Source organism: Alternaria viburni (assembly GCF_023758015.1).
Source record: "Alternaria viburni strain BMP 2772 chromosome Unknown scaffold_1, whole genome shotgun sequence".
Classification (NCBI taxonomy): Eukaryota; Fungi; Ascomycota; class Dothideomycetes; order Pleosporales; family Pleosporaceae; genus Alternaria; species Alternaria viburni.
The window spans coordinates 1,632,064-1,656,451 of NW_026055770.1; the positions used below are offsets into that span (position 1 = coordinate 1,632,064).

The following is a 24,388-nucleotide window of genomic DNA, read 5'->3' on the forward strand; positions in this document are numbered from 1 at the left end:
CGGGGACGTGAATTGACGGCGGCCGGTAACTTCTGCCTTCTTTTTATTTTTCCTAGCGTGGCCTGACCGTTTCCTAATCTACCACCTCATGCCAGAGGCCCAAGCGCATAGGGCAGTCAAGCCTCCAGGACAGGGGCCTGGCCTGCCGTCGTATAGCTTCGTGCACTGTTTCCCGCTGGGGGCCATTGCGGTCTTGTCTTGGGCCTTATGTATAAACCAACTTCGCCCCCCAAGGCATCGTCCTCCATCCAGGCCTATGATCAACGCAAACACTACTTCATCCAGATCCTTTCCGAAGCCGTGGATTACCCTTCAGGATCATAGTCCTTCCGGCTTCTGACTTGTCCTTCGCTTCAGCCAGCCGCCTCCAGGACTACTCAACGGAGAGGGACTACGCGCTGTCACTCCCGTACCCACATGCAGTAAAAGATCAACAGAGTTTCGACGCCCTTTGACTATTCGCCGACTCATACGACAACCTTAGGATTTGATCGGCACTTCCTCCGGGAAGGTAAGCTTTCCCCTGTCGGTCCCTTATAATTTGCGCTAGCCCTACCAACCAAACACCATCGATCCGATCGCACTTACTCAGTGCTTATGCTGACTCCATTTACGGATATAGGCATCGGCTGCAGTTCAATTCCTATCTGTTGCAACCTGCATTGCTCCACCTACCACATTCTTCATCATGGTTGACTACGCCCAATATACACCGAACATGGCTCACGACTTCGAGCTTTACTCCAACCCTCAAGAACAGCATCTAGAGTTTCACCACAACCAACCTTATGTGCCTGCCTCAACATATGCCATGGAGCACGCCTTCAGCGCTCCCTTTGACCCAATGGCTACTCTTGCAGACCTCCAACGGCCACAAGATCTGCAATACCACTACGATGCCATCGCACAAGGTGTCAAGCCATATCAGTATCAAACCCCAGCAGGCTCTCCACATTCCACTTCACATTCTTTCCACGAAATCCCCCCTGTTCTTTCGGCATCTTCCGAATCTGGCGCTTCAGTGTCGTCTTCTGCAATGGGCTCCCCATCACTTGTTCCGCAATTCAACGAGTCGTGGCACACACTGGGACTCGGTGCCTCTTCTGGCTATGACTACTCAGGGATGGTAGCGGCTGATAAGTCGTATGTGGGTAAGTCGACTGTTCCTTTACCGAAAACCTCGCCTGCTTCTTTCATTACATCTTCTCCGTCGCAAAACTTCATGCGGCATGTATTCAAGACGCCTATAACTCCAGCTTCAGCCAAATGGTCTTCCAGATCAGATGGGCGGGGGAACTCTCTTTTACCGGACACGGTCAACACACCCCGTATTCCATCAGTCAATTCTCCTTCAGTCACTTCAGTTCCGCAGTCATTTCATTCTTTTCAGTCTTGTTGGTTGCCTTTCAACGCTACATGCAACAGAAACTAACGCAATTCAAGCAGATCCTAATCTCATTCAGCCCTTCCCATTCGCACCTCAAAGCCCATACCCTGAGATCAGGGCTACTCCATCTCCCTATTTCCCCATTGTCGAGCAGCCGCCTTCCCCAGCTCTCTCTCAACTCTCATCGCGCACCCAGAGTCCCGGTTCGGCACACATTAAAGGAGGTAGCGCTAGCCCATACCTACACACTCAACGATATCAGCCTTACCCTCAACCTGGCGGACAACGGCGAGGCTCCGTCGTCTCTGTCCAATCACAAAACTCAGGCACCAGCCGCAAGAGTGGAAGCAGCTATGACAAGGATGAGACCCGCGAAAAGGGCATGTGCCCACTGCCTGAGTGTGGACGCGTCTTCAAAGACCTGAAGGCGCACATGCTCACACACCGTGCTGAACGACCAGAGAAATGCCCTATCGCGACCTGCGAATACTACTCGAAAGGTTTCGCAAGGAAGTATGACAAGAATCGCCACACACTCACACACTACAAGGGTACCATGGTCTGCGGCTTCTGTCCAGGTAGCGGTTCAGCGGCTGAGAAGTCGTTCAACCGCGCTGATGTCTTCAAGAGGCATCTTACATCTGTTCACGGTGTCGAGCAGAACCCTCCCAACAGCCGCAAGAAGAGCCCATCTGGCCGCAAGGCTTTCGGTGGCTCGCAGCCCAGTGTTGCTGGTACTTGCTCCACTTGCTCGGTCACCTTTGCCAACGCGCAAGAGTTCTACGAGCACTTGGACGACTGTGTGCTCCGCGTCGTTCAGCAAACCGATCCCAGCGAGGCCATCAACCAACGCCTGCTCACATCGGTTGCAGAGGATCCAGATGTCACCGAGACACTCGATCGCAATGGTCTGTCTAAGAGCATCGAGTACACTGTTCCCAGCTACGATGAAGACGAAGAGGATGACTTCGAAGAAGACGAGGTCGACAACGACGACCACGAAGATGCCACTTACGGCTCTCGTCGCGCTCGCTCTGGCAAGGGCGCAATCAAGTCCTCCAAACAACATTGACAATTAACACATCCCCGAGGTGTCGGCGCAACGCAGCACGTCGGGGGTGGCAACCACCTACCAAACCACCAATCCTCCTCTCGCGTCCAGAAGTCGGGCCCTCGGGCCGGCCTTACCTTCTCCAAAGGAGGCGTAGCCATCACCGGCTCTGGACGCAAGAAGCGCAAGAACTACCCCGTATCCTGGGGTTGCGCAACCGACAAGATGAAGATGAAGAAGCGCGTCTTGTGCGTATACGACGGCCAGAGAAGGCTGTGGAAAGACGACATGATGCTCGATCAAGAGTTTGAAGTGCGCATGAAGCTGCCTGACGGCAAGTCTTACGTCACGGATCTGGACGTTCAGACCTTCAACCGCGCAGATGCCCTGCATTCCGCGACGAGGGAGGAGAGAGGACCTTGGGTGCCCGACAACATTGTCGGCGGCATCAACGGGGTGAGCATGGAGACAGCACCACTAGAGTGGGGTCTCTGAGTACGAATAGAGATACGACATTTGCTTTTGCTGCGAGCGTTTTGAGCGATATGGATGGGATCTACAAAAGGTTGCAAGGCAGCCCGTACACAGACACGGCATGATGAACGAACGAACACCCCAACGAACTTCTTTGCTGTACTACCAAGCTTGTAGCTTTTGTATTCTTGTACTTTTCTCGATCGATACCACTGGGGCTTTGGAGTTTGCGCTTGCGAGCGAGATGTAATGGACGTGCTGGACGCGAAGACATAGTATCTGAATCTATTGACTATTACCATCATTATACTTGCACACACATGATCTGTGACTGCTTCCAACATTTTATTACTTGACTACACGTAACCTCTACATACTCAGCCCGTCGAAACCGAAATCCTACACATCTGAAGCTCCGAGGAAGTCCAACTACCCCAGGGCGTGGAAGGAGCTGACATCAACCACGCCCCGGACCTGCGTCGTAGATCTCCCCAAAGTACGGTCTCTGGAAATTTCGGCTCTCATACCCGTTACTCAAAGTAAGCTGCCACAACTTTCCGATGACCAGTTTATCCAGGGCAGCAGCAGGGCGTTACCCGTTGCGTTGGCCTGGATTCAGCCTCAGCCACAGCTGACCATGTGTGTGGATAAAGTATGGGACGGACGGCTGGTCTTTTTTCGATACCGGAATATCGGGTCCGCGTAAGCGTGGAGAATGCATTGACGCAAAGAATTGTTTTTCTATGGGGGTATGTTTAGTTATTACGGTGGCGTGGAGGGTCTGCGGGTGCGTGCTCGTGGGGGACGCTGACGCTTTGGCGATGCAGGAGGGCATTGAACTGGATTTGTTTTCGTAGCTAGAGAGGTTATGCGCAGAGGTAAGTCTAGAGGTTTGCAGGCCTAGGCATTGTAGCCATAAGCAAGTATCGAGTGCCTGCATGGCCGTGTTTCAACGATATGTACTCTCATGGCCTCGTCCTGGCTATTGTCGAGTCTAGATGCACATGCGGTGTTGTCTTCAGAAACAACGCTTGAGACGTCTGGACAACTCCGCGGCCAGATTATCGCGCCAGGCTTGCTTCACTCAATCCATGCTGCAGGTGGGAGAAGGGAAAGGCCACAAGCGCCCCCGTGACTGCGCGTCGTGATGGAACCTTGGAAAGTGGGCGAAGCGACGAGTGAAGGTCCGTGCTCAGTTCCCCGCGGTGGGAAGGCAACAGCGACCTAGACAGCTTGTAGCTCCATCGACTCCCAGCAGTACGTCGCAACCACGCCCTCTCACCCTCTCACAACACTGCCGCCATGGCTTCGAATATCGAGCAATCGCCTTTCTTCCAGGACCAGAGGTCAAAGGGCGAAATCGTTGTTAAGGGTATGACATAACCAATACAACAATGGCGCATGTTCGCTAACTCCGATAGACCCTCCCAAGTTTGACCTAGAATCATACATCGCCAACTACACCGGTGCGTCTCTTACAATATCTCTCCATATATCTGTATACTAATTCGTCTTGCAGGGTACACACGAATCGACCGCCTGCACCACATCGGCGCGCACTCGCCATACCTCGCCGCCGACGCATACCGCCTTGCCATCGCGGAGGCAAAGAAGGGAAAGAATGTTGCTCTATACCAGAATCTAGTAGAGGAATACAGTCGCATATCACCACAAGATGGTGCTTCCGTGGTCGACACGACATGGGTTGAGAGGCAGACGAGGATGGTGCGCGAGGAGCACGACCGGCTAGAGCATGAGTTGAAGTCATACAAGAACAACCTGATCAAGGAGAGCATACGAGTAAGTGGAGCCATGAGGTGGGCAGGTCTCAGTACACTGACACTCTGCAGATGGGCAATGAAGACCTCGGTCACTTCTACTACGACACCGGCGACTTCAGCAGCGCACACAAGGCCTACATGAAGATGCGCGAACACTGCACCTCCCCCAAGCACCTCGCCGATATGACCCTCCGCCTCGTATACGTTAGCATCGCACAAAAGTCATGGACAACTGTACTAGCCAACCTGGCCAAGTCGGAAGCCACCCAGCTCAAGGGCGATGAGAAGGCTAAGCTGGAGCCCATCATCTCTGCCTGCAGCGGTCTATGTCACATGGCTACCGGCAACTACCGCGAAGCTGCGACAGCTTTCCTCGGCACCTCAGCGGCATACCTGACTGCAGAGCCAGCAGCAAACATTACATGGCAGAAGGAGGTCATCTCCGGCAATGACATCGCCGTATATGGCGGTCTCTGCGCGCTTGCCTACATGGACCGTACCGACCTACAGAACAAGGTGTTAGCAAACAGCGAATTCCGCAACTTCCTTGAGCTCGAACCCCACATCCGCCGCGCCATCAACCTCTTCTGCAACTCCAAGTACAGCGCCTGTCTCGAAGTGCTCGAAGGCTACCGCAACGACTACCTTCTCGACCTCTACCTCTCCAAGATGCTCAACACAATTTACAGCCGGATCAGGAGGAAGAGCATTGTGCAGTACTTCATACCCTTCAGCTGCGTCACGCTCGACGAGATGGCCTCCAAGTTCCCGCCAGCACAGGGCCGAACCATTGACGAGGACTTAGAGGAGATGATCAACCAACGCCTTCTCAATGCGCGGATAGATCTTGTCGACCGCCTGCTCATCTGCCCACCCACCGACCCCCGCCACGACGTACACGCCGACGCTCTCAAAATGGCCGAAGTATACGATCACACCCTGCGCCTCCGGTTGACGCGTCTCAACATGCAAGCAGCGGGCATGGAGATATCGTCTCAGAAGATGAACGATAAGTCGTCTGGCATGGGCGGCGGCATCAGTGACACGTTCCGCGGTCTAGGTCAAAAGATTGGGTTCTAGTAGATCATTCATGACAAAGTTATTCCGGCCCATGCTACTGAAGGAAGATGGCGCGGCGGCTAGCATTTGCAAGGCGTTTTGGGAGCGGCATGGCGTACATACACAGGCTCTGGGAGAAAGGCCATTAAGCGGCATTCTGGCGTTGGAATCATGATGTAGCGCAGTTTGACGGATGAATCAACACGTTTATCAAGACACGTAGTCACCGTTCTACTTCTTCTGTACGTTTTGTGTGCAGTGCGTGATCATTCCTTCATTCATATTCGTATATCCTGGGTATCTGGTATGTGTATATATCCTTTCTCAACGCCAAACTTGCTAGATCATGATAAACTCGCTAAGGTAACTGCAATATTTGTCTCGTAAAATGATAATCAGCCACTTCTTTGATAACGATCAGGCTGCACGGTGCTTATCTGTACACACCTGGCCCTCTGGCCGCGGCCCATTGGTCCTGCTGCTGCTGCTGCTGTTGATTCTGCTGTTGGTTTTGTTGCTGCTGCTGCTGCGGTGCCGCGTTTTGGTACCCGTAGTATCCATTCGGCGCCCATGCAAAGTCGCCGCGCCCAAATCCGTTGTTCGTATCAATGGCAGGTGCGGGTGGTTGTTGAGGTTGCGTCTGCGGTAGGTGTGCGTTCGTCTGTCCCGCTATGCTATTCTGCGCTACCATGGGCTGTGTGGCCATGTTATTGACCGGCAGCGTGTTCTGTGGCATGGTTCGGTGGAGGGTTCCGTACGGAGAGTGGTTGGAGTGATTGGCGGTGAAGTAGTTTGGGTGTGTCTGGAGCTGCGTAGTCTGCATTTGCTGCGCGGCTGCTGCTTGGAACTGTTGTTGCGGCGTGAGAGATTGTTGCGGGGGCCCAATCTGCTGAGGCTGGGTCTGCTGAGGTTGTTGCGGCGCGTTCGGTAGGCGTTGTTGAGGTGATTGACTACCCATTTTGTAGGCCAGTTGCTGCTGCGGGCTTCTTATGCCGTGAGGTAGGCCCTGATTGAGTTGCTGCAGTTGTTGGCGGTGGTTCGGAATCGACTGTTGACGCTGCAGCTGCTGAGAAGCATGAGGCAGGGCCTGCGCTTGAGTGACATGCGGCCGATGACGGGACTGTGGTGGGACCTGCATTTGCTGTGGCTGCTGCTGCATGTGTACTTGTTGTGATTGTGGTGTGGGCTGCGGATGCGGTTGCGGCGGTTGCTGCTGGGCTTTAGATTGCTGCGATCGAGGCCGCGGTCCCATCTGCGGCGTCTGAACAGGAGTAGTCGAAGCCCGCTTCTCCGACTCAAACTCTCGTATCTTGGCCTTTGCTTCCTCAAGCTGTTTCTTCAGTATCTCAAGCTCGGACATGGCATTGTTCGCAGATTGACGTGCGGGTTCGGGGGTATTGGTGGGTGGGCGCTGGTCCTCGCCGTTGGCTGGTTCCGAGTAGAAGCACACCCGTTTCTTGTCGTTACAGGTCGAACAGGCAGGTCTTATGCCATCGCACTGCGTATGTCAGCTCCCGTTACTTGAACATGCCGTGGGCGATGTCTTACCTTGGTCTTCTTTGCCTTGCAGACGTCGCAACTATTCCTTGGACGTTTCCGCTGTGGTGCTGCTATGGCTTGCGTTTCAACGTGTAGTGTAGGGCGTGGTCCGGGGTGGGGTCTTTGCGGAGGAGGACGCTGGGGCGGGGGCGGAGGCGGCGGAGGAGGTGGTGGAGTTTCGATGATTGTGTGCTGTGACTCTGCAGGTGGCTGGATCAGCTCCAACAGCGAACGGAGACTCTGTTGCCGCAAATCGCTCTCGATCGTGTTGAAGGGCCTCGGGGGCTCTGGTGGAGGGTCGGATCGCTTCTTCTTCAACACCCGGGGTGTATCGGGATCTTCGCTGCTCAGCTGCCTCGAGCGGCTTGCGAGCCTAGCCAGCGCCTCCGGGTCATTCTCCTCAAGATACTTGCGGCGCTTCGAGTCCTTTCGTGGCGGCGGGGCGCGCTCTTCGTATGTCTTGTGTATGGGCACATGCTTGTAGAAGACGTCGAGCGTCTGTTTGGTGGCCGAGAACTTGATGGACAGGACGCCTTTGCAGTCGTAGACGGGCTTCGTGGCGCGCTTTCCCTGCTTGGTGCCCTTGCCGTTGGCAGCGCGGTCCTTGTTGAGCAGCGAGTCGTTGCAGTAGTAGGAGAAGCGGTAGCTGTCGTCCTCCCGGCTGATCCAGCAGTTGTGGAAGCTGTAGCGGTATCCGTCGATCCTCTGTATCATGTCCACGCAGCACTTGGCAACCGCCCGCTGCTTGCGCATCCTCACCTTGGAGTCCTCCGGCGTCGGCTGCAGCGCCTCTCTGACGCTCAATGCGACTTTCTGCTCCGCCGTCTTGGACGCGCCATTGTTGGGTTCAATAGACTCGGCATAGCTGTGCCCCAGCGCGGCAGTGGGGTCCGAGAGGGAGTGGTACTGCGCGGGGAAATGCGCAGACTGGTAGCCGGGTGGTGCATGGTTGTATTGATGGGCGAGGTGGGGTGGTGGGTGTTGTTGTTGCAGCGGCGGCGGCTGAGTTGCCTGCTGAGGCTGCTGGGACGGCGTCTGCTTAGTCGCCAGCGGGACTGCAAAGGACGTGTCGATATCGAAGGCGAATTGGGCCTCGGTGTGCTCAGGCTCCTTGGGGGGACTCCTCAGGTATTCGCGCAACGACGTCTCGAATTGGTCGAGGGAGCGCACAGGGCCAAAGGACACGATCTTGGCCTGCGAGTCCTTTGGCTGCCGCCCTCGTTGGAGCTGCACCGGTGCCTGAGGCCACAGCGCCGCGTCGTTGGCATCGTGTGCACTCGTGGGTTGAGCATGGACGGCGGCCATGAGTGGAGCCACCCGGGGTAGTGAATAAGGAGCTTTTGAGATAGCCGTCTCCCGGTACCGTGCAAGCCTTGGCGAGAGCCCTAGACGCGATCATCAACATTCATGGCGAGACTGACGGATGCCGAAGACGTGCTAGAGGCGCGTAGGCATGGCGGGAAGTATCAGAGTTCAGATGGTAGTAGTCTAGCAGCTTCACCGCGTCTAGATACTCTACGACGCCATCAAAGCACGGGTGTAGGCATCGGAGCGTGCCTAGTCCGATGACGCATCATACAACCCGAACCTGCATGATTCTCTAGGTTGACATCGCGTCGCTTGCCATGCTGTGGATACTCTCTGTGGGAACGCGTCAGAGAACTACTTGTGTTTTTTCTTTTGTTCAACGTGTGGGTGAACATGTCGGGTATCTGCATACCTGCGCCATGTGGCGCTGTTCATTCCAAATCACAATATCACGTAGCAGCCATATGTCAATATTGAGAGAACCGTGTATTTGTTTCATTTTACTGACTTCGTAATCCCTCCTATTCAGGTAAGGTCCTCAAACGTAGCACTATGAGGTCGAAGCCCACAATTCCTGACTTCCGCGTCATACCCTAGCATCCGCCGCCAGCGTGTAATGGTTCTTACACATCTGAGTAACACCCAAGTGCGACAGGCACTCACGCTCATGCTGAAGGAAGAACGCGTCGTTGAGTTTGAAGATCTTGTTACAACGCCCACAGCGCACGGCAAGTTTCCAGAAAGCCCAGCAGACATCCAAGTGATCCCACATATCCTTGCGTTCGTACGATTGAAGGCAATGGTAGCACTTTCTGTGCCGATCGTCAGGGTTCTCTACTGGACGTGCAATGCCTATGTGCTTGAAATCAGGGTCGAAACATGGGAGCTTCATCTCAAGGAGCTCGTCATTGCTTTGCATTTTCTTCATGTTGGTCTCTTGCCAGGAATTGTACCAATGTTTTTTCCTTTTTTTGCCGGGGATTTGGAACTCATTAGACGATAGGGATGCTTTTGTAGTCGGCATAACTGGTTGTTTGCCCTTGATCGCCTTGCCAATGGCAGCGTCAGCAGTAGACATTACCTTATCAGCGAAAGAACGGCTAGACGCATCGCTGTTCTGTTTTCCTTGATCAGTCTTTGACCCTCTTGCCCAGGACGATGTATGATGTATTGCTATCTCCTTCTCAAGCTGAGCAATCCTCCCTTGAGCGATACGGAGGGCTGCGTCGTCGTCGCGCTTCTGCTTTCGCATGGTCTCAATCTCTTCATCCTTCAGCTGTATCGCTCGGAGGAAAACATCCAGGGGTACTTGTTGTTCGCTGTTGCTTCCCGCCATTGTTGTTTGGGTGATAGTGTAGGGAAGGCGAATATCCGGGTAATACTAGGCAAAGGGTCGATATGGTGTGGAAACAGGGCAGTGGGGCAATGGTATTTGTATGGCTTCAATTGGGTCCAGATCGCAGATTTCTAGAACTTTGTAAAGCAAACCGCTTGTTGGCAGAGGTTGTCACGGAGCTGGAGCAGAGAGTAGTTCTTTCTAATGTTTTGCGAAGGCCAGCATGAGCCAGAATGGTGCAGTCACTGAGAGTTCAGAAAGCACAAATTGGAGCCTGTCTTTCAATGTCATAGATTGCTTCAACAGTAGACCGGTAGCCGCAACTCTTGCTAGTATTGATACTGTAGAGAGGGGCAAGCTAGGCTCGACTGGCTTGGAGTCTGTAAGAAAGCTGATAGAAAGAGCTGGCCGGAATAAGGACGTACTAAGATGTGTTATTTGCCAGTGATAAATTCCAGCTGACAGACGCCAATCGAACGAAGGCCATCCTCCATAACTCCGTGGCATAAGTCCAAGGCGGCCGCACTGGCCCAAGCTCTATGTCGAACAATTCTGCTTCCAGGGATCGTAACGGAGTCGAAAGGAGCTGCTATCAAGCCGGTACTCAATAAACGCAATATCTGTCTTCAGGCTTCTTCGTGCTTCTCCAAGAGGTTTCTGGCTTGAGAAAGTCTTCATCCTCCACTTCCAAACCCCGCCCATCTACCAATCATCATCACTATCCTCCCCCGCAATATCCCCTCCCTTAATCCTATCCACCACCCTCTTAACCCCCCTCTCCACACTCTCCCCCTCAATCGCACACCCCTCATGCCAAACAATCGCATCCATAACACCATCCATAAACCACATCAGCGTCGGCACAAAGCTCACATCTAGCATATTTCCCAGATCAGGCAGTGAATACATGTCGAAGCAGTAAATGTCGACTACATCGTACTGTTCGTAGGATGTTGACGGAAGTAGCTTTTGCAGGGCGGTGGCTACCTCGTTAGTGGTTTCGTCTTCGGGCCAGTAGGCTAGGAGGACGGTTTTGCCGGCTGTGGCTTTGATGCAGGCGGCGTATTCGGCTAGGTTGGTGATTTGGGAGAAATGCGCCATTGTGGGGGATGTGTTGGTTTGTGGTGGGTGGTTAGTTGGTTGGAGGTTGTATGTAGATGGGGCTGAGCTAAGCTTTTGTTCGTCGCTGGTGTCGCCCCTCATCCACGCGGGGATCCACGCTCTACCATGTACACGCCGTACGATGATCCTTTGGTCGATCTCTGCCGCGACAGACCCCAAAGCCGAACTGGGAGAATGGCGATATCTTTGTCGAATTGTCAGTGCTGCAGCTCGGTTGCAATGGCGATAGGTGAGGCCGTTTGACGCGTCCCCATTCGCGAGGAAGCGCGACTTCTCAGAAGAACGCGTTAGACGAGAGGAGTATTCTTCCGCCATGTACCAATTGTAACGCCAATGATCTATACAACGTATGTCACATAGAACACTCGTTCTACACGCATGTTCGCTGACAAGCTACAGCTAGGAACATAGTCTATTCGCTTTCGCCGAAGCCTTCCTCGATCGCCAACCCTCCAATGTCGACCATATTCCGCGCGCGATAGTCTCAATATGAACGGCCATTCCGTGGAAAATTCCAGACATATCGCGTAGCAGCACGATTATCAGGTCGAGCGCGCCGGCGCCTACGACCCGAAGACCGCCGTGATATGACATACGCAACGAAGCTGCTTTCAGCCAGCATGCAAAGGGCCATTGTCAGGAAGACGAGGGACATGCAGCATATTTGGAACAAGACCACTGGTTCGTAGATCATGATGTCCTGGACCATGCGATGTTCAGCCTGGCCGTCAAGGCAGTTGATGCGCGGCCATGCAGCTGCAGCACCGTCCGTGAGATGGTAGCACGCATGCATCTCATGGATGGTAGAAAGGCATTCAAGCTAGAAGCCCGTGGACATATGTTCAGTTCAGAGAGTACGTTGGACCTGACAATTTAAACAGGGAGGGGACACGCGATGAACAATGAAGTAAATATGCAACACTATCTCAGTCTTTTCGTCAACAGCCCGTCCTTTCTTCCCGTGGTTTAGTTCACTCAGCACCAGGGACCCTCGTTCTCGTGACAGTACTGGTCACAGTGCTCGTCCTGACGACCGCGCTGGAAACTGTCCTTGTGACTGTCGTACTAGCTGGGCCCCTGGTAATGAAGCACGAGCATGCAGAGGATATCTCGCCGCTGCCGAGGCCAAGCGAGATGTGGATACCCCCTGGCAAACCAAGCGAGATGTCCAGTTGACGCTTACGTACCGGTAGCTCTGCGGGGCATGCGGCATCGTAGAATGTGTACGGGCTCATGGGATTGTAGTTGGTGTTTTCGATACTACGAATACAGTCAGCAAGAGGTTGGGACTACGCAAAGGAGCTGGACTTACGCAGTAACGTCGAAAAGCATGCAGTTGGCTTCACCGTAGCCAAAACTCAGGCATTTGCTATCGGCCTTGCAAAGCGCGCTACACGCTTGGAACGTGTTCTTCGTACCGCTGGACTCGAAGTAGTAGGCTGGCGTGGTCTTGACGTATGCTACTATGCCGCAGCTTGGTGTGCCTGTGGGCGTGCTGTGGAGATGTTAGCTATTTGCAGTGTGCGAAATTTGGTGCTATGGGGACGTACGGAGATGGGCTCGAGACGAGAGTTGAAGAAACAATCGTGGAAGAAGGCTGTATAGGAGTGGGCGAAGAGGATGGCTTAGGTGTTGAAGATGAAGACGGCTTGGGCGTCGAAGACGAAGACGGTGTTGGGGTCGATGACGATGTAGGCCTCGGCGTAGACGAGGGCGTCGGTTTAGGGGTGGCACTGGGCGTCGGAGTAGAAGTGGGTGTCGGCCTGACAGTTACCGTGGTTTTCCGAGTGGTAGTTGTGGTGGTGGTGACGCCACTGGTTATGGTAGAAGTTGCGGTTCCCGAACGGAGGATGTTACTGCAGAAGAGCGCCGCTTCAGACGTATGCCCATAAAACGCATCTAATCCACAATCTTCAACTAATGACGGTGTTAGACAGATTCATCGACGTGCGAAACGAGCCCTGGAGTCCTTACCATCAGGATATCCGAACTGCCTCTTTATGCGACTAGACGCTTCTACACTTGCAGTGAGCGCTACTGCCAAACCTATGGAAAACTTCATAATGTCGTTTCTGGCCTTGGCTAAAAGCTGACTTTGGGGGGATGAGTTGGTACCGGGATTGATGCTGAACGTCCATGTCTTATAGACAATATCTATGCCTGCGACCGCAACATTTTCACACTAAAGAAGCGGCTGAGCTGGGTATTGCATCTCGCATTTCATTTGGATAGATGAACCACAGACCCCTTGCCTGCCTCGGTGTTCTGGCTCGGTCAAGATGGGCTAGAACGCGTACTTTCCTGCTACCGCCATAAATGAACACGAGAACGTGACCGTCGCCCGCCGGCAGATGTTGATCGACTGATGTTTACCGAGCAGAAGTTTGCACTTCTTCCTGCAGCCAGGCAGGTGGCTTTCCCGATGTTACGGTCCGAGAGTGAATTGGCCAATCAGCAACCTTCTCGAAATTGAGGACGGAATATCGAAAAGTATGGGGAATTAGGCTTAAAGTAAAAGCGCGGACAGGGCTGCCGTAGTTGGACCCTTTATCCCTACGCATCCCGGCAAAATTGGACTGCGTTGAGCGAATATGTTAGTGCTGCTGCGCAAAAATAGCGACAATGTCCACTTGGTGCGGAATGTTGCATTAGACCTCTTCGCTAAGATTCAGACAGATCTGATCTGACTTCCTGACTCCACGCTATTTGCACGGCTTTGCACCAGAAGATGCGGGCCAGACACTTCGAATAAGTGAACGTCTATGCCTGTTCAGGTACGGACCGAGACGGACGTACTGACTGCGTTACACGGGAAGGCACAGGAAACTTCGCTTTGAGTGTTTCCGTGAACAGTCCAGAAAGCAATGAAATATGCGAGGAAGAGACTGAACAGGTGCGCTATAATCTACATTAATACAACGACGAAAGCTAGTGACATCCTAAGACAGTGTAGACTTTTAGGGCATGTATTGATAATCAGCGTCTAACATTTTCCTTGAACGGTATGCAGAGATGAAGCGCGCTATCCACGGCGTACGACAAACCACAGCCGCCTTGTACTGTCGTCCAGATGGAATTTCTGATGGTCCCTGCCCAGCGGCTTGAGCTTGGCATCCACTGTGAAGTTGATACCGAGATCGTTGCCTATCTTGTTCCACATGTTCTGGAAGCTCTCCACATTATGTCGATACATGGTGCCTGTAGGACCCTCCTTCTCGATGGGCTCGGTGGCTCCGACCTGTCGACCGAGTATCATCGAGCCTGGTCGCGGGCACAGCAACGCGACCACGGCTTTGGATACTTGGACTTGTTTCTCGTATCCCCACAGATGGAAGAATGACCCTGCATACACCATATCCATCTGACCTTGGATATTCGTGAGCGCTGACTGAGGGTCGAAGATATCCGCTGTCATGAATCTCGTCTTGAGCTTCTCTCGATCCCGAAACAACTCATAGCCCAGGTCGATGAAGTCCGGCTGTAGGTCGCAACCGTACAGATTTTCAGTCGGTGCTCCATCGTTCGCAAGCAAACGAATGGTCTGGCCAACGCAGCAAGCCATGTCTAGCAGCTTTTGACCTTTGCGTAGGCGTTCCACAATCTCTTTGCGCTCGTCCGGGAGCTCGGAAAAACTGGGGTCGAGAAACCGAAACTGCCCAATACAAGGATATGGATGGACTTTCCAGGCTTTCTCGCGAAGTCGGACAACATGATCAAGTACGTCATCTGATGGGATTCCACTCCACGTTTCGAGAAGCCGCTGGGTCTCGGGAGGAATATGGTCGTTTGAAGGGTTTTGTTCGAACCAAGCAGGCACCGTGGTCTCGGGCTCTTTGATATCGGTCATCCTGATATGTACCTTGCCAGCTCTCGTAAGATGCGATAGTGATGTCGGCACCTGGGCAGGCACGGCTGGCTTGCTGTACTTCCGTACTAGCGCCGCGCTAGTCTTTATTTCCGTGCCCGACCCGTGCCCAGGTGAACCATCGCACCTCCATCCCCTGATTCCATCCGGACTCACAGCCCGCTCTCCGCATGTACAACGCCGACCCCCTTTGGTGAGACGGAAATAACTACGCAAATTACTTCTAATCATACCTTTGGTCTCGATACTGTTCAACAGGCGGCCGTTCTTGACGATACTGGAGTCGCGTCCTGTCTGCAGTGGTGCGAGCCCTGGAGGCCACGAGAGCCTTGGAACGTTAAACCATGTGGACTCAGCACCACTTGTTCTTCAGCACCGCCGTGGAAACACTTCATGGTCTTGCTGGAATCTTCCTGCATACCAACGGCCTGGTCGGATAACAATGAACGTTTGGCTTGCGACAGCAATAACCTCCCAACATCCCTGGCCGGGTCTGCTCATTCATAAACTTCGGCGAAAGAGACCGCTTATTACAGTGCCGACCAAGTCCTCACAGTAAGGAGAGATTACATCTGACTTTTATGTGCAACTGAACGGAAGACACAGGTTTGGCATGTCGCTCATGAACGACGTACAGGAGACGAAGTCCGCGACCATCATGCCAGATGCACGATATCTTGACCTTGCCAGCTTACTTATTTGTCAGGAACGATCGGCTTCTTGGGCATCATCAGTCAATACACAGGTGGAGCTGTGCTTCAAGTAGTCCAATAGCAATCCGTCATGTGTAGCACAAAGCGGATAGCATGTTCATTGGGGTCGTATTCACCAGAGGCATACCGCAGCCGAGATGACATGTCTACTGTCGTCGAAGGCGTCATTGCCAGTGGGCCTGAAAACACTCCGCACGTAACGTCTCGGGCTACATCCGAGCTGTACGTATCCACCAGTTCTCTTGCTACGTCGACAGCAGCCATGCTCAAATCGATCATCGACCCGCCAATAGTGACAGCATTTGGCTTCATGACGATCATGCCAACCTTTTCATGAGTTCAAGGTTCACGAACCCACATTTCCGACAAGATTTATGACGATCACGTACATACCAAGCCAACAGAAAGAACGCATACTGGGGCTATGGATAGAACGGCTAACGTAAACGGTACTTCCCTTCCGATGTACTCTTATGACCTGGCAAGCTCGGTTTCCACTAGACCTCGTTATGTTGATGGATTGTGTGGGAGGATCACGAAGCCTATATATAGTGCTGGGCGAAGAACCGGTGAAGAATGCAGATCAACCTTTATCTTTACCTTGAGCCCGCCATTCTCTACGTCTACGCAATGACCGAAAAGACCATAGACACCATTGGACGTCACGACACCGAAAGCAGTACGGATACCGAATCGTGTAAGCTACAGGTGCGCGAGGGTGGGCGTGCGGCATGGCTCACGGTTTTCGGCTCCATACTGGTATACTACGCCTCCTTTGGGGTTATGAACAGCTTTGGTTTCTTCCAGAACTACTATAGCAGCGACTTTCTGAAGGAGACGCCACCATCGACTATCGCATTCATTGGGACGGTTCAAATGGCGCTCATGAACTTACTGGCTGCTCTTTCCGGTGCTCTTTGCGATCGATATGGTGTTACGGTTAGTACTCGTTCCCGTCACTCCTTGAAGAAGACTGACGCCATAGTCAGAACCTCTACCTTGGCTCAGGCGCTGGTACTGTGTTGGCCCTCATCATACTGTCGTTCATACACCCTGGACAATTTTGGTTGGTTCTGATGACGCAAGGCTTGCTGATGGGCTTTACCATTGCTTTCGGTGTACAGCCAGCAGTTACGGTAGTTGGCCAGCACTTCAAAGAGCGACGTGCCTTGGCTATGGGGTTAGTATCTACAGGGTCGGCACTGGGCGGGATTGGCTTCCCGCTAATGTTCGATCAACTACTGCCGAGATTGGGCTTCCCAAACTCGCTACGTCTGGCTGCTGTCAAGATAGCGTATGTCACAGCCGCCGCATCAGTCTTCTATCAGCTAACTGTCTCAGTGTTTGCTACTTAGTTGCTTTACGTATCTCTACAAGCAAGCCCAGTGGCAAACCGGATCGCAAAGGGCTCGGCTCGCTTATCGACTTCAAAGGATTCCTCGACACGCGCTATGCCGTACTATGTATGGGAACGTGGCTTGCTATACTAGGCCTTTGGATCCCGGCGTATTATCTTAAGCCATATGCTAACTCAGTCTACCCTGGTAACAAGGTTAGCGACTACTTCTTGTGCATGCTGAACGGCTCCAGCATTATCGGCGCAACTTTTGGAGGCTTCATAGGAGACCGACTTGGCAGGCTAAACCTACTCTGGCCCATCACCCTCATCTCTGGCTGCCTTTGTCTCTTCCTATGGCTTCTTGGCAACTCCATGGCCACTCTCATCTTCTTCGTCTGCGTATACGGCTTCTTGACTAGCAATGTCACTGCTCTTCCTCCCTCGATAATCGGACACATCACACCTGACGACAAGTTGGGAGCGCGCATTGGAGCTTTTTACAGCGTTATCGCTATCGCGAGTCTTGTTGGTACACCTATTGGGGGCGCACTCATCACGGATCACGACACGAAGGATGGATATCGATGGTTGATTGTGTTTTCGGTAAGCTGTTTTCTAAGTATAGGCATATGGCCGATGGAGTCACTAACCGGCGACAGGGTGCCGCGCTCCTCATCGGATCAGGTTTCATGTTCATCAGCCGGATGTTACATGATAAGGCTCTAAACACGAAGTGGTAGACATGTATTCGCCTCGCTAGTGGACTAGAAAAGGTTTTGGATAAAGATGTTGATCGAACTCAGGACGGAGACGAACTTCATTCCAGATACTGGAGGCCAGGCCTGTAACATGACGTCCTTTACAACACTCGCCCTCAGAACGAGCTAGGATGGAGTACCTCCCGGCACAATATCTCACATCGACATTTCGGGGGCCAGAAGTCATCATAGATGACTTCTCGCACCTCCTCACCCTTTCCTTTCTTCTCAAGGCCAGGAACAACAGCCTCCTCCAGCTCTACTCCACCCACACCTTCCTTGTACAGCTCTTCAAGCTCAGCAGTAGTAATTTTCACCTCTTTCTTCGCAACCTTACGGAGACTCAGGAATCTGGCCTGCTCTTCCTCGTCCATGAACCCGTGAAACTTGACGACCTTGTACGGGGCCAAAACCTTAGCCGCGCTCTCGTAGATGAGTCGGTGCAGGGTACGGGGACAATTGAATGGTTCGCCATAAAAGATGCTGACTGGCTGCTGTCGGAAATCATCTTCCAGATATCCAGTAGCATCTGGTAGCTTGAATATCAACTCATTCAAGTGTGGAATTGTCTCGAACACTTCGTAGCTGAGTTGACGTGGCTTTAGGTGTTGCGCGAAAGAACCAGCGGTCACTTTGAAGAAATATAGTCCGTCAATGAAGGAGAGTTGGAGGTATATCTTTCGGATACCGTGGTAGAAGGTTGCGTATCGGTTCAGGTGTGGGTAAAGCTTCGGAAAAGACTTGTACGTCTGCTCGAGCTCCCAGTTCTTGTCATCGGTCGGAAGACTGTTCACTTCCGTCAATTGACGATGCTTGTCTAGTCTGCGAATGCTGCGCTTGAAGCTGAACAAGCTTTCGGCCACGATGCACAGGCCGTTGCTGAACTCCAAGTCTCTGCTTCCCGCGAAGCACAGGCGAAGACTGATCGCGCGAACTTGGTGTGACACGGTGAGTAGGGAAGCCCATTTGCCCAACTGGCCAACGATCTCAGGTGCGCCTTGCTTGACATGGCGGACGCGGCCTCTGGACTTCTTCTGGACAGGTAGCGGCGGAGAACGATGCATGCAGAACATGAGGATTCGCTCTTTGACCTCAGTGGGCAGTGAGGTCCAATTGAAGGTATCGCCGTTGGCATGCCACCACTGGTACATGATTTCGTCCGCCACTGGCCCATCAAGCGGAGGAAACTCAGCTTCGAAGAAACGCACAAGCGGTACGAACTTGTTCCTCGACCATACCTGCACCGCTCCCTTCATGACCTTTCCCTTTTCGCGTCCACGCTTCGCGATCTTCGGGCGACAGACGGCGAAGACAGGGTCGGTGCCGAAGTTGTAGAAGCCCACGTAAAGCATGAAGTCTCTGTCGATGTCCGCAAGTCGATCTGGGTTCGAGGCATGGGTGGCTTGGCATACTTCGATAGGGATGTTGTAGTGAGCGGCTGATTGGAGACGATACTTGTACGCAGCTTCGCGGATGTACTCGATGAAAGAATGTTGAATGGAGAGAGGGTCTTGCCATGCGCTGGGCGAGAAGTTGATGCTGAGACACATTTTGATTTGGAATCCAGGCATCAGTGGTCGGCGGGCGAGTGGGTGGAGTGGAAGTTGGTCGTAATGTGTGAGATGTAAGGTAGAAGATTAAAGGTAGTAGGTAGAAGGTAGAAGGATGGCAGCTGCTCCGACTCTGAGATCTTATATCGACCAGAGGCTTGGCGGTGTGGATACGGATTCGGGGTTTGTGGGAATAGGGATTGTGAGTCAAAAGTGAGAGAAGCTCGTGGGAACAACGCTAGGCGTCAGGCATCTCCTCGCGCCGCACAATAGGTATGAAGTGAGAGGGAAAAGATTGCTATTGTCACAATAAGCCAGTAAAGATAAGTGGCATACGACCGACCACTTCGAATAGTTATTGTGCTGAGACGAGTGCAAATAGTGCAATGGGTGCATACGTTGCGCTGCTTCTACTCTTCTGTTGTGTGTTGATGTAATGTAGCCACCTAGATACACGATTACGGACTACAACAACATTCAGGACTCTTGTCGCGTTCCATCTCTCTTCAGTGCCAGCCGCTGTAAAGAACATATTCCAGCTAGATTCATCCTTCATTTGATTACATATAATTCTGCGACGAGGAAGTGCCAAATTGTGTGAAATGTTACTGTCCTTCGAGATCTATTACTAGCCTTCATTCTCTCTCAACGATTCCCCACAACCAGAATCTTTTCTATAGCCCTCACTGCCGATGCCCATCGCCATAAGAAGACCACTCCTACGATGTGCTCGCTCACTCAGCACGGACCAACCAATCCTTGGGTTGTACCTCCATCCAAGGTTACACATCCAAAAGTGTCTTGCGACGGGAACGTGCATCGCGAACCCAACACCGCACTGCCAGCGGCCCTGCAAACGCAATCTCCCTTCCGCATGCGCATCTACCCACAGACTCGTATTCGCGGGAAAGGGAACTTCGTTTGTGCTGACCGTTGCATCCCGGGTGCCGAGATCCCGTGTGGCCGATCCGCTCCCTGGTTGTGGCACGTTACTTCGAGTGTGAGTTTGGGGATCGGGATGGCTGCTCTGGGTTGGTGAGTAGACTTGTCGAGAATATGTTCCAGACCCTGGCTTGGGTTATGTTGAGGAATTTTGAATTGCATGGAAGCGGGGTGTGCCCGTTCTTGCGTTGAAGATCAATGTTCATGCTTCTTTAAGACTATCTTTTCGTAGTCGCTCGGTCTGAGTTCTTGTTAGCAGCGCAAGTAAGGTATGCTCTCCTCACTCACATCATCTACCCCGTAACTGATATCAATGCATCCGCCATGCCTCATCCGCCGTTCAATTCCACAGCACCGGGGTATATACAGCATCCTCCTTCCCGTCCCGCACCACCCTTCACACACTTCAAGAATATAGCTCATCATCTCCTACCGCCTCACCAAACGTCCTCAGCGCCCACCTCCCACTCCTCCCCATCCTTCCTAACACACTCCCCCTTCTCATCTCTACTACAACTCTTCCGCATATCCAACGCATCCTCGCCATCATTATAATAATCCTTGACAACCCGATAAACACTATACCCCATCTTGCGATACAGTTCCTTCGCAATCTCATTGCTGCGTCTGACAAACAAATCCACAAACCACGCGTTGGCCGCGTCGGACGATTGTTCGAGTGCAGATGACAGCGCAGTCGCGTAGCCGAGGCGGCGCGCGGAGGGCGCGACGGTGAGCGCGGTGATGTGGCCGTGGTAGGGGAGGTAGTTGGGGTATTGGACGCCGGTTGTGGAGGGCTTGTAGGGTTTTATCGGGGGGTCGAAGGGCGAGGATTCGAGTTTGCCTAGGACTTGGAGGTGTTAGTGGATGTTGCGCATCTTCACATGTAGAAGGAATGAGAGTTGTCTGGTGTCTTACTGTAGCCTTCAATCTCGCCGTCCATGCCTTCTATTATCTGGCATAGCTCGGGCCATTTTGTCAGGTACTCGAGGTAGAAACCGATGTTGTATGTTTCTGTGAGGTGGTCGAGGTTGCATTGAGATACTCGAAGGAGGTCGGTTGGGCGCATTGGCCGTACTGTCGCCATGGTGGGAGATGGGGCGTGGTCTGGCACGCAGCGACACGTCGGGGGCGGTGGTGGGGTTGTTGTTGGTGCGAGGTGTTGGAGGGATGATGCATGGCGGCACTCCCGCGGCGAAGACTCGCTTACACTCGCTGGCCTGCTCTTGCGCAAATGCGCTCTATCACCTGCCCATCAATTTGATTTTGTTTGTGATGTATATTAAGAATTATGGACATATGAAAATAACGCCACTATCGATGCTATGCTTAAGTTACGTTTACAGTATGGGTATAGAGCAGATGAACAACAGCGCAGTACAGCCCGACCACCCGGTCTATATATCCTTCATCTTCTTTTTATATGCGATGACCTCATTCTCAGTCTCAACACTCTTCATAACATATTTCTCTCAGTATATTCTTGTTGCGCCGTCTCTTATCTCCATGCGAACCGGTGTTGCCGTTCCCAGCGCTGCCTCTTCCTCTTCCTGAAAGGGAATCAGCAGTGCTAGATGCGGAAAGAATCAACACTAGCCTGTGCCCCGTTGACATAGTCTTTGACCGACGACGCGCCTGATCGGATTCCACGCTGATCATAAGTCATTGGGCTTTGCGCTCGCGTCGGAGTCGAGGGGTTGCGCAAGTTGTCGTAATGACGGGATACGCCATTGCCGTTCGCATAAGGAGACGCGCCGCGTGAGGGGGTACGCTGGCTACTGGTATCGTTGCCATACTCATCGAATCGAGGGGTCTGGTAGGGTCGCCTGTCTCCCGTTAAGCTGTTGCCGCGGATGTCGTTGGGTATGGGCGGTGCTTGGCGGAATCTGCGATGCGGTGCAGAGTGCTCCTTCTCGTCAACGAGCACCACCATCCAGACGCCCACAGATCCATTCTGTCCGAGCAGAGGAGTGCAGTGTATCCACCTGGGTCGGCCCTCTTCATAAGAGTCTTCGAGGTCTGATACGGCGTGCGGCAGCCAGCGAATCTTCGCTGTGACACCACGCGACCCATCTGCAAGCGCGTCGCTGAGGGAGTCTCGGACCCGGTTACTTCCGCCGATGCGATCGAGGAAACGCGACTGGAGAATGCCGGGGACACGGAGAGATGGGGATGTGAAGAGAATACGCAGGGAAGGCGCCGGGCGCACAACGAGGTACTAAATTATGTCAGTCTCCTCGCATTGTCACGTAGAAACGGCAGCAACTTACGTGTTTGTATGGGCCAGACAGCCTGCCGTCTGCCTTGTTGATCGCTGGCTTCTCAGCCCTGTCAACGTCAAAGGTCGATTGGTCCTGGATCAGCAGTCTGGGTTTGTGCTGCATGCTCGCGTCGTCCTGTTCTTCTAGATGCTCCCTATGCATGTTGCCGCCGTACTTGCGCACGGTGTCCAACTCGGTGTTATTGAACATCTCACTGAGCGCCTGGAATTCATCTTTCTGAGGCTCCTTCTCTTTCTGGCCCTCCTCCTCATCGAGCATGCGCCGGAAAGCCTCAAGATCGGTGCTGTCCTTTACGAGACCAGAAATGTCGATTTGCGCGCCAATGAAGTATCGTAGAGTTCCGCGCGAATCAAGAAGAGGCGCAATCATCAAAAGGTTCATAAATGGCGATCCATCACGGCGACTGTGTTGAAGTCAACAAATGCTCACCAATGAAATCGCAAGAGTGACCTCGGCACTTACTAGTTCAGGAACACCTCGCTATGGTCTTTGCCTTCGCGGGCCGCTGTGCCAAAGCGCTCAACGCTGGCCCGATTCGTCTTCGGGCCTTGGAGAAAGCGACAGTTGCGACCGATGGCATACCCAACGCCGTACTGAGTCGTGCGGTGAAATTCTAGTTTCACGTTAACCAACGGTCAGTTTCAAGGCGCAACGGTAAACTAACCTTCCGACGCAAAGATGATCGGGTTATCAGTCCTAGATGGGTCTGTCAGGCAGAAGACTTCGGCCAGACCCTCGCTAGCCTCACGAAGCATCGGAGGTAAATTTCCTGTTACGCGTTTCGCAATGCTCACGCTAACCACTTGAATGAAGACGTGGGTGATGAAAGCCGGAAGATCGTCACGGACCAGGACGTCAAAGGCCCGATTGGCCTTTTCCTCCAACACTGCGTTCATGGTCGTCCGCGCTGGAGTCTCAGTGAAGTCCAAGCCCTGAATGGGTTCCAGGGCTTCTGCGACGGCGTTGGCATAGCTGATGGCTCGTAGCGCTTTCAGTGCGTCGAGGTAGTAGATGAGAGTAGGAAGCGAGTTGGGCCGGGCGATGCTCAGGAATGACGTAAATCGTAGTAGCGATGCAGTGTCGGCAAAGATGGCCTTTAGATGCTCTCTCGAAAAGAGTTGCTCTGATCTGGTCTCGAGAGAATATTGTGATCGTGAGTTCTCGATAGGTCCGCAGACAAGATCGAATGACTGGGGGTCATCTTCCAGTAATGGCGATAGTCGGTCTCCGTCCTCGATGATATCTGCTTTTTGTTGGAGAGGACCCAGTTGTCGCGTTGCGAAAGACGGGGCGGTGGACTCATATGATATGACTGAGTCGGCTGAGCTTCGTATCGTGGTCGGCTGTTCGTTCATGGGGATTCGTGAGGACAGTATGTTTTGTGGCACGGCACTAGATGTGCGTGACATACTTCGGGTACGCGTCTGTTGCATGTCTGGTGTTACACGTCCGTTGTTAGGCGAAGATGGCTCTGCACTCAGTCGCCGTTGCAATGATATGCGCTTCTTGTTGGCCTGAGGGGTGCTGGAACTATTTGGGGATGAGTAAAAGGAAGGAACGAACGAAGGGGGAGAAGAGGGGAGTACCTGGTGCGGGAAGGGATATGGATATCCTTTCTTGTAAAGTCTATCTGTGGAGCGGGAGCAGTCTCGTCATCCGAAAGCCAACTTTCTCTTCGTTCGGGATCAGCCGGTCTAGTGACGGGTGAAAGAGGGGCACTCCTTGCATTTGAATCAGAAGCATCTTGCATGGTTGCAAAGTCCAGGACCAGTGGTTCATTAAACGCACCGCCACTGCCGTTGGCGACATTGGGGTGGGCATCCGTATCGGGTGCCATGACGCTATCGACATACGCTGGGGCCAACTCGGTTGAGCTCCCCAT

At 53.0% G+C, this 24,388-nt stretch overlaps 10 protein-coding genes across 10 annotated transcripts; 3 read left to right on the top strand and 7 right to left on the bottom strand.

Moving 5' to 3' along the window:
- Positions 1 to 718: 718 nt before the first annotated feature.
- Positions 719 to 2,933, top strand: J4E79_000590 (uncharacterized protein; the record flags this gene model as incomplete). Its single annotated transcript, XM_049349506.1, has 3 exons — positions 719 to 1,151; positions 1,447 to 2,409; positions 2,479 to 2,933. The coding sequence occupies 3 exons, from the start codon at positions 719 to 721 to the stop codon at positions 2,931 to 2,933; spliced, it is 1,851 nt and encodes a 616-aa protein (XP_049216293.1).
- A 1,281-nt stretch (positions 2,934 to 4,214) lies between these two features.
- On the top strand, positions 4,215 to 5,773 carry J4E79_000591 (uncharacterized protein; the record flags this gene model as incomplete). The annotated part of the gene is made up of 4 exons (XM_049349507.1): positions 4,215 to 4,284; positions 4,334 to 4,378; positions 4,432 to 4,712; positions 4,763 to 5,773. The coding sequence occupies 4 exons, from the start codon at positions 4,215 to 4,217 to the stop codon at positions 5,771 to 5,773; spliced, it is 1,407 nt and encodes a 468-aa protein (XP_049216294.1).
- Positions 5,774 to 6,185: 412 nt separating this feature from the next.
- J4E79_000592 (uncharacterized protein) lies at positions 6,186 to 8,596 on the bottom strand (the record flags this gene model as incomplete). Its single annotated transcript, XM_049349508.1, has 2 exons — positions 6,186 to 7,250; positions 7,301 to 8,596. 2 exons carry the CDS (start codon positions 8,594 to 8,596, stop codon positions 6,186 to 6,188), a joined length of 2,361 nt encoding a protein of 786 aa, XP_049216295.1.
- Positions 8,597 to 9,185: 589 nt separating this feature from the next.
- On the bottom strand, positions 9,186 to 9,935 carry J4E79_000593 (uncharacterized protein; the record flags this gene model as incomplete). The annotated part of the gene is made up of 1 exon (XM_049349509.1): positions 9,186 to 9,935. One exon carries the CDS (start codon positions 9,933 to 9,935, stop codon positions 9,186 to 9,188), a length of 750 nt encoding a protein of 249 aa, XP_049216296.1.
- A 702-nt stretch (positions 9,936 to 10,637) lies between these two features.
- J4E79_000594 (uncharacterized protein) lies at positions 10,638 to 11,036 on the bottom strand (the record flags this gene model as incomplete). The annotated part of the gene is made up of 1 exon (XM_049349510.1): positions 10,638 to 11,036. One exon carries the CDS (start codon positions 11,034 to 11,036, stop codon positions 10,638 to 10,640), a length of 399 nt encoding a protein of 132 aa, XP_049216297.1.
- A 3,043-nt stretch (positions 11,037 to 14,079) lies between these two features.
- J4E79_000595 (uncharacterized protein) lies at positions 14,080 to 14,904 on the bottom strand (the record flags this gene model as incomplete). Its single annotated transcript, XM_049349511.1, has 1 exon — positions 14,080 to 14,904. One exon carries the CDS (start codon positions 14,902 to 14,904, stop codon positions 14,080 to 14,082), a length of 825 nt encoding a protein of 274 aa, XP_049216298.1.
- A 1,307-nt stretch (positions 14,905 to 16,211) lies between these two features.
- J4E79_000596 (uncharacterized protein) lies at positions 16,212 to 17,714 on the top strand (the record flags this gene model as incomplete). The annotated part of the gene is made up of 4 exons (XM_049349512.1): positions 16,212 to 16,574; positions 16,625 to 16,929; positions 17,022 to 17,577; positions 17,634 to 17,714. The coding sequence occupies 4 exons, from the start codon at positions 16,212 to 16,214 to the stop codon at positions 17,712 to 17,714; spliced, it is 1,305 nt and encodes a 434-aa protein (XP_049216299.1).
- Positions 17,715 to 17,848: 134 nt separating this feature from the next.
- J4E79_000597 (uncharacterized protein) lies at positions 17,849 to 19,282 on the bottom strand (the record flags this gene model as incomplete). The annotated part of the gene is made up of 1 exon (XM_049349513.1): positions 17,849 to 19,282. One exon carries the CDS (start codon positions 19,280 to 19,282, stop codon positions 17,849 to 17,851), a length of 1,434 nt encoding a protein of 477 aa, XP_049216300.1.
- Positions 19,283 to 20,661: 1,379 nt separating this feature from the next.
- J4E79_000598 (uncharacterized protein) lies at positions 20,662 to 21,311 on the bottom strand (the record flags this gene model as incomplete). The annotated part of the gene is made up of 2 exons (XM_049349514.1): positions 20,662 to 21,074; positions 21,143 to 21,311. The coding sequence occupies 2 exons, from the start codon at positions 21,309 to 21,311 to the stop codon at positions 20,662 to 20,664; spliced, it is 582 nt and encodes a 193-aa protein (XP_049216301.1).
- Positions 21,312 to 21,794: 483 nt separating this feature from the next.
- On the bottom strand, positions 21,795 to 24,388 carry J4E79_000599 (uncharacterized protein; the record flags this gene model as incomplete). The annotated part of the gene is made up of 5 exons (XM_049349515.1): positions 21,795 to 22,442; positions 22,495 to 22,909; positions 22,969 to 23,119; positions 23,171 to 24,036; positions 24,093 to 24,388. The coding sequence occupies 5 exons, from the start codon at positions 24,386 to 24,388 to the stop codon at positions 21,795 to 21,797; spliced, it is 2,376 nt and encodes a 791-aa protein (XP_049216302.1).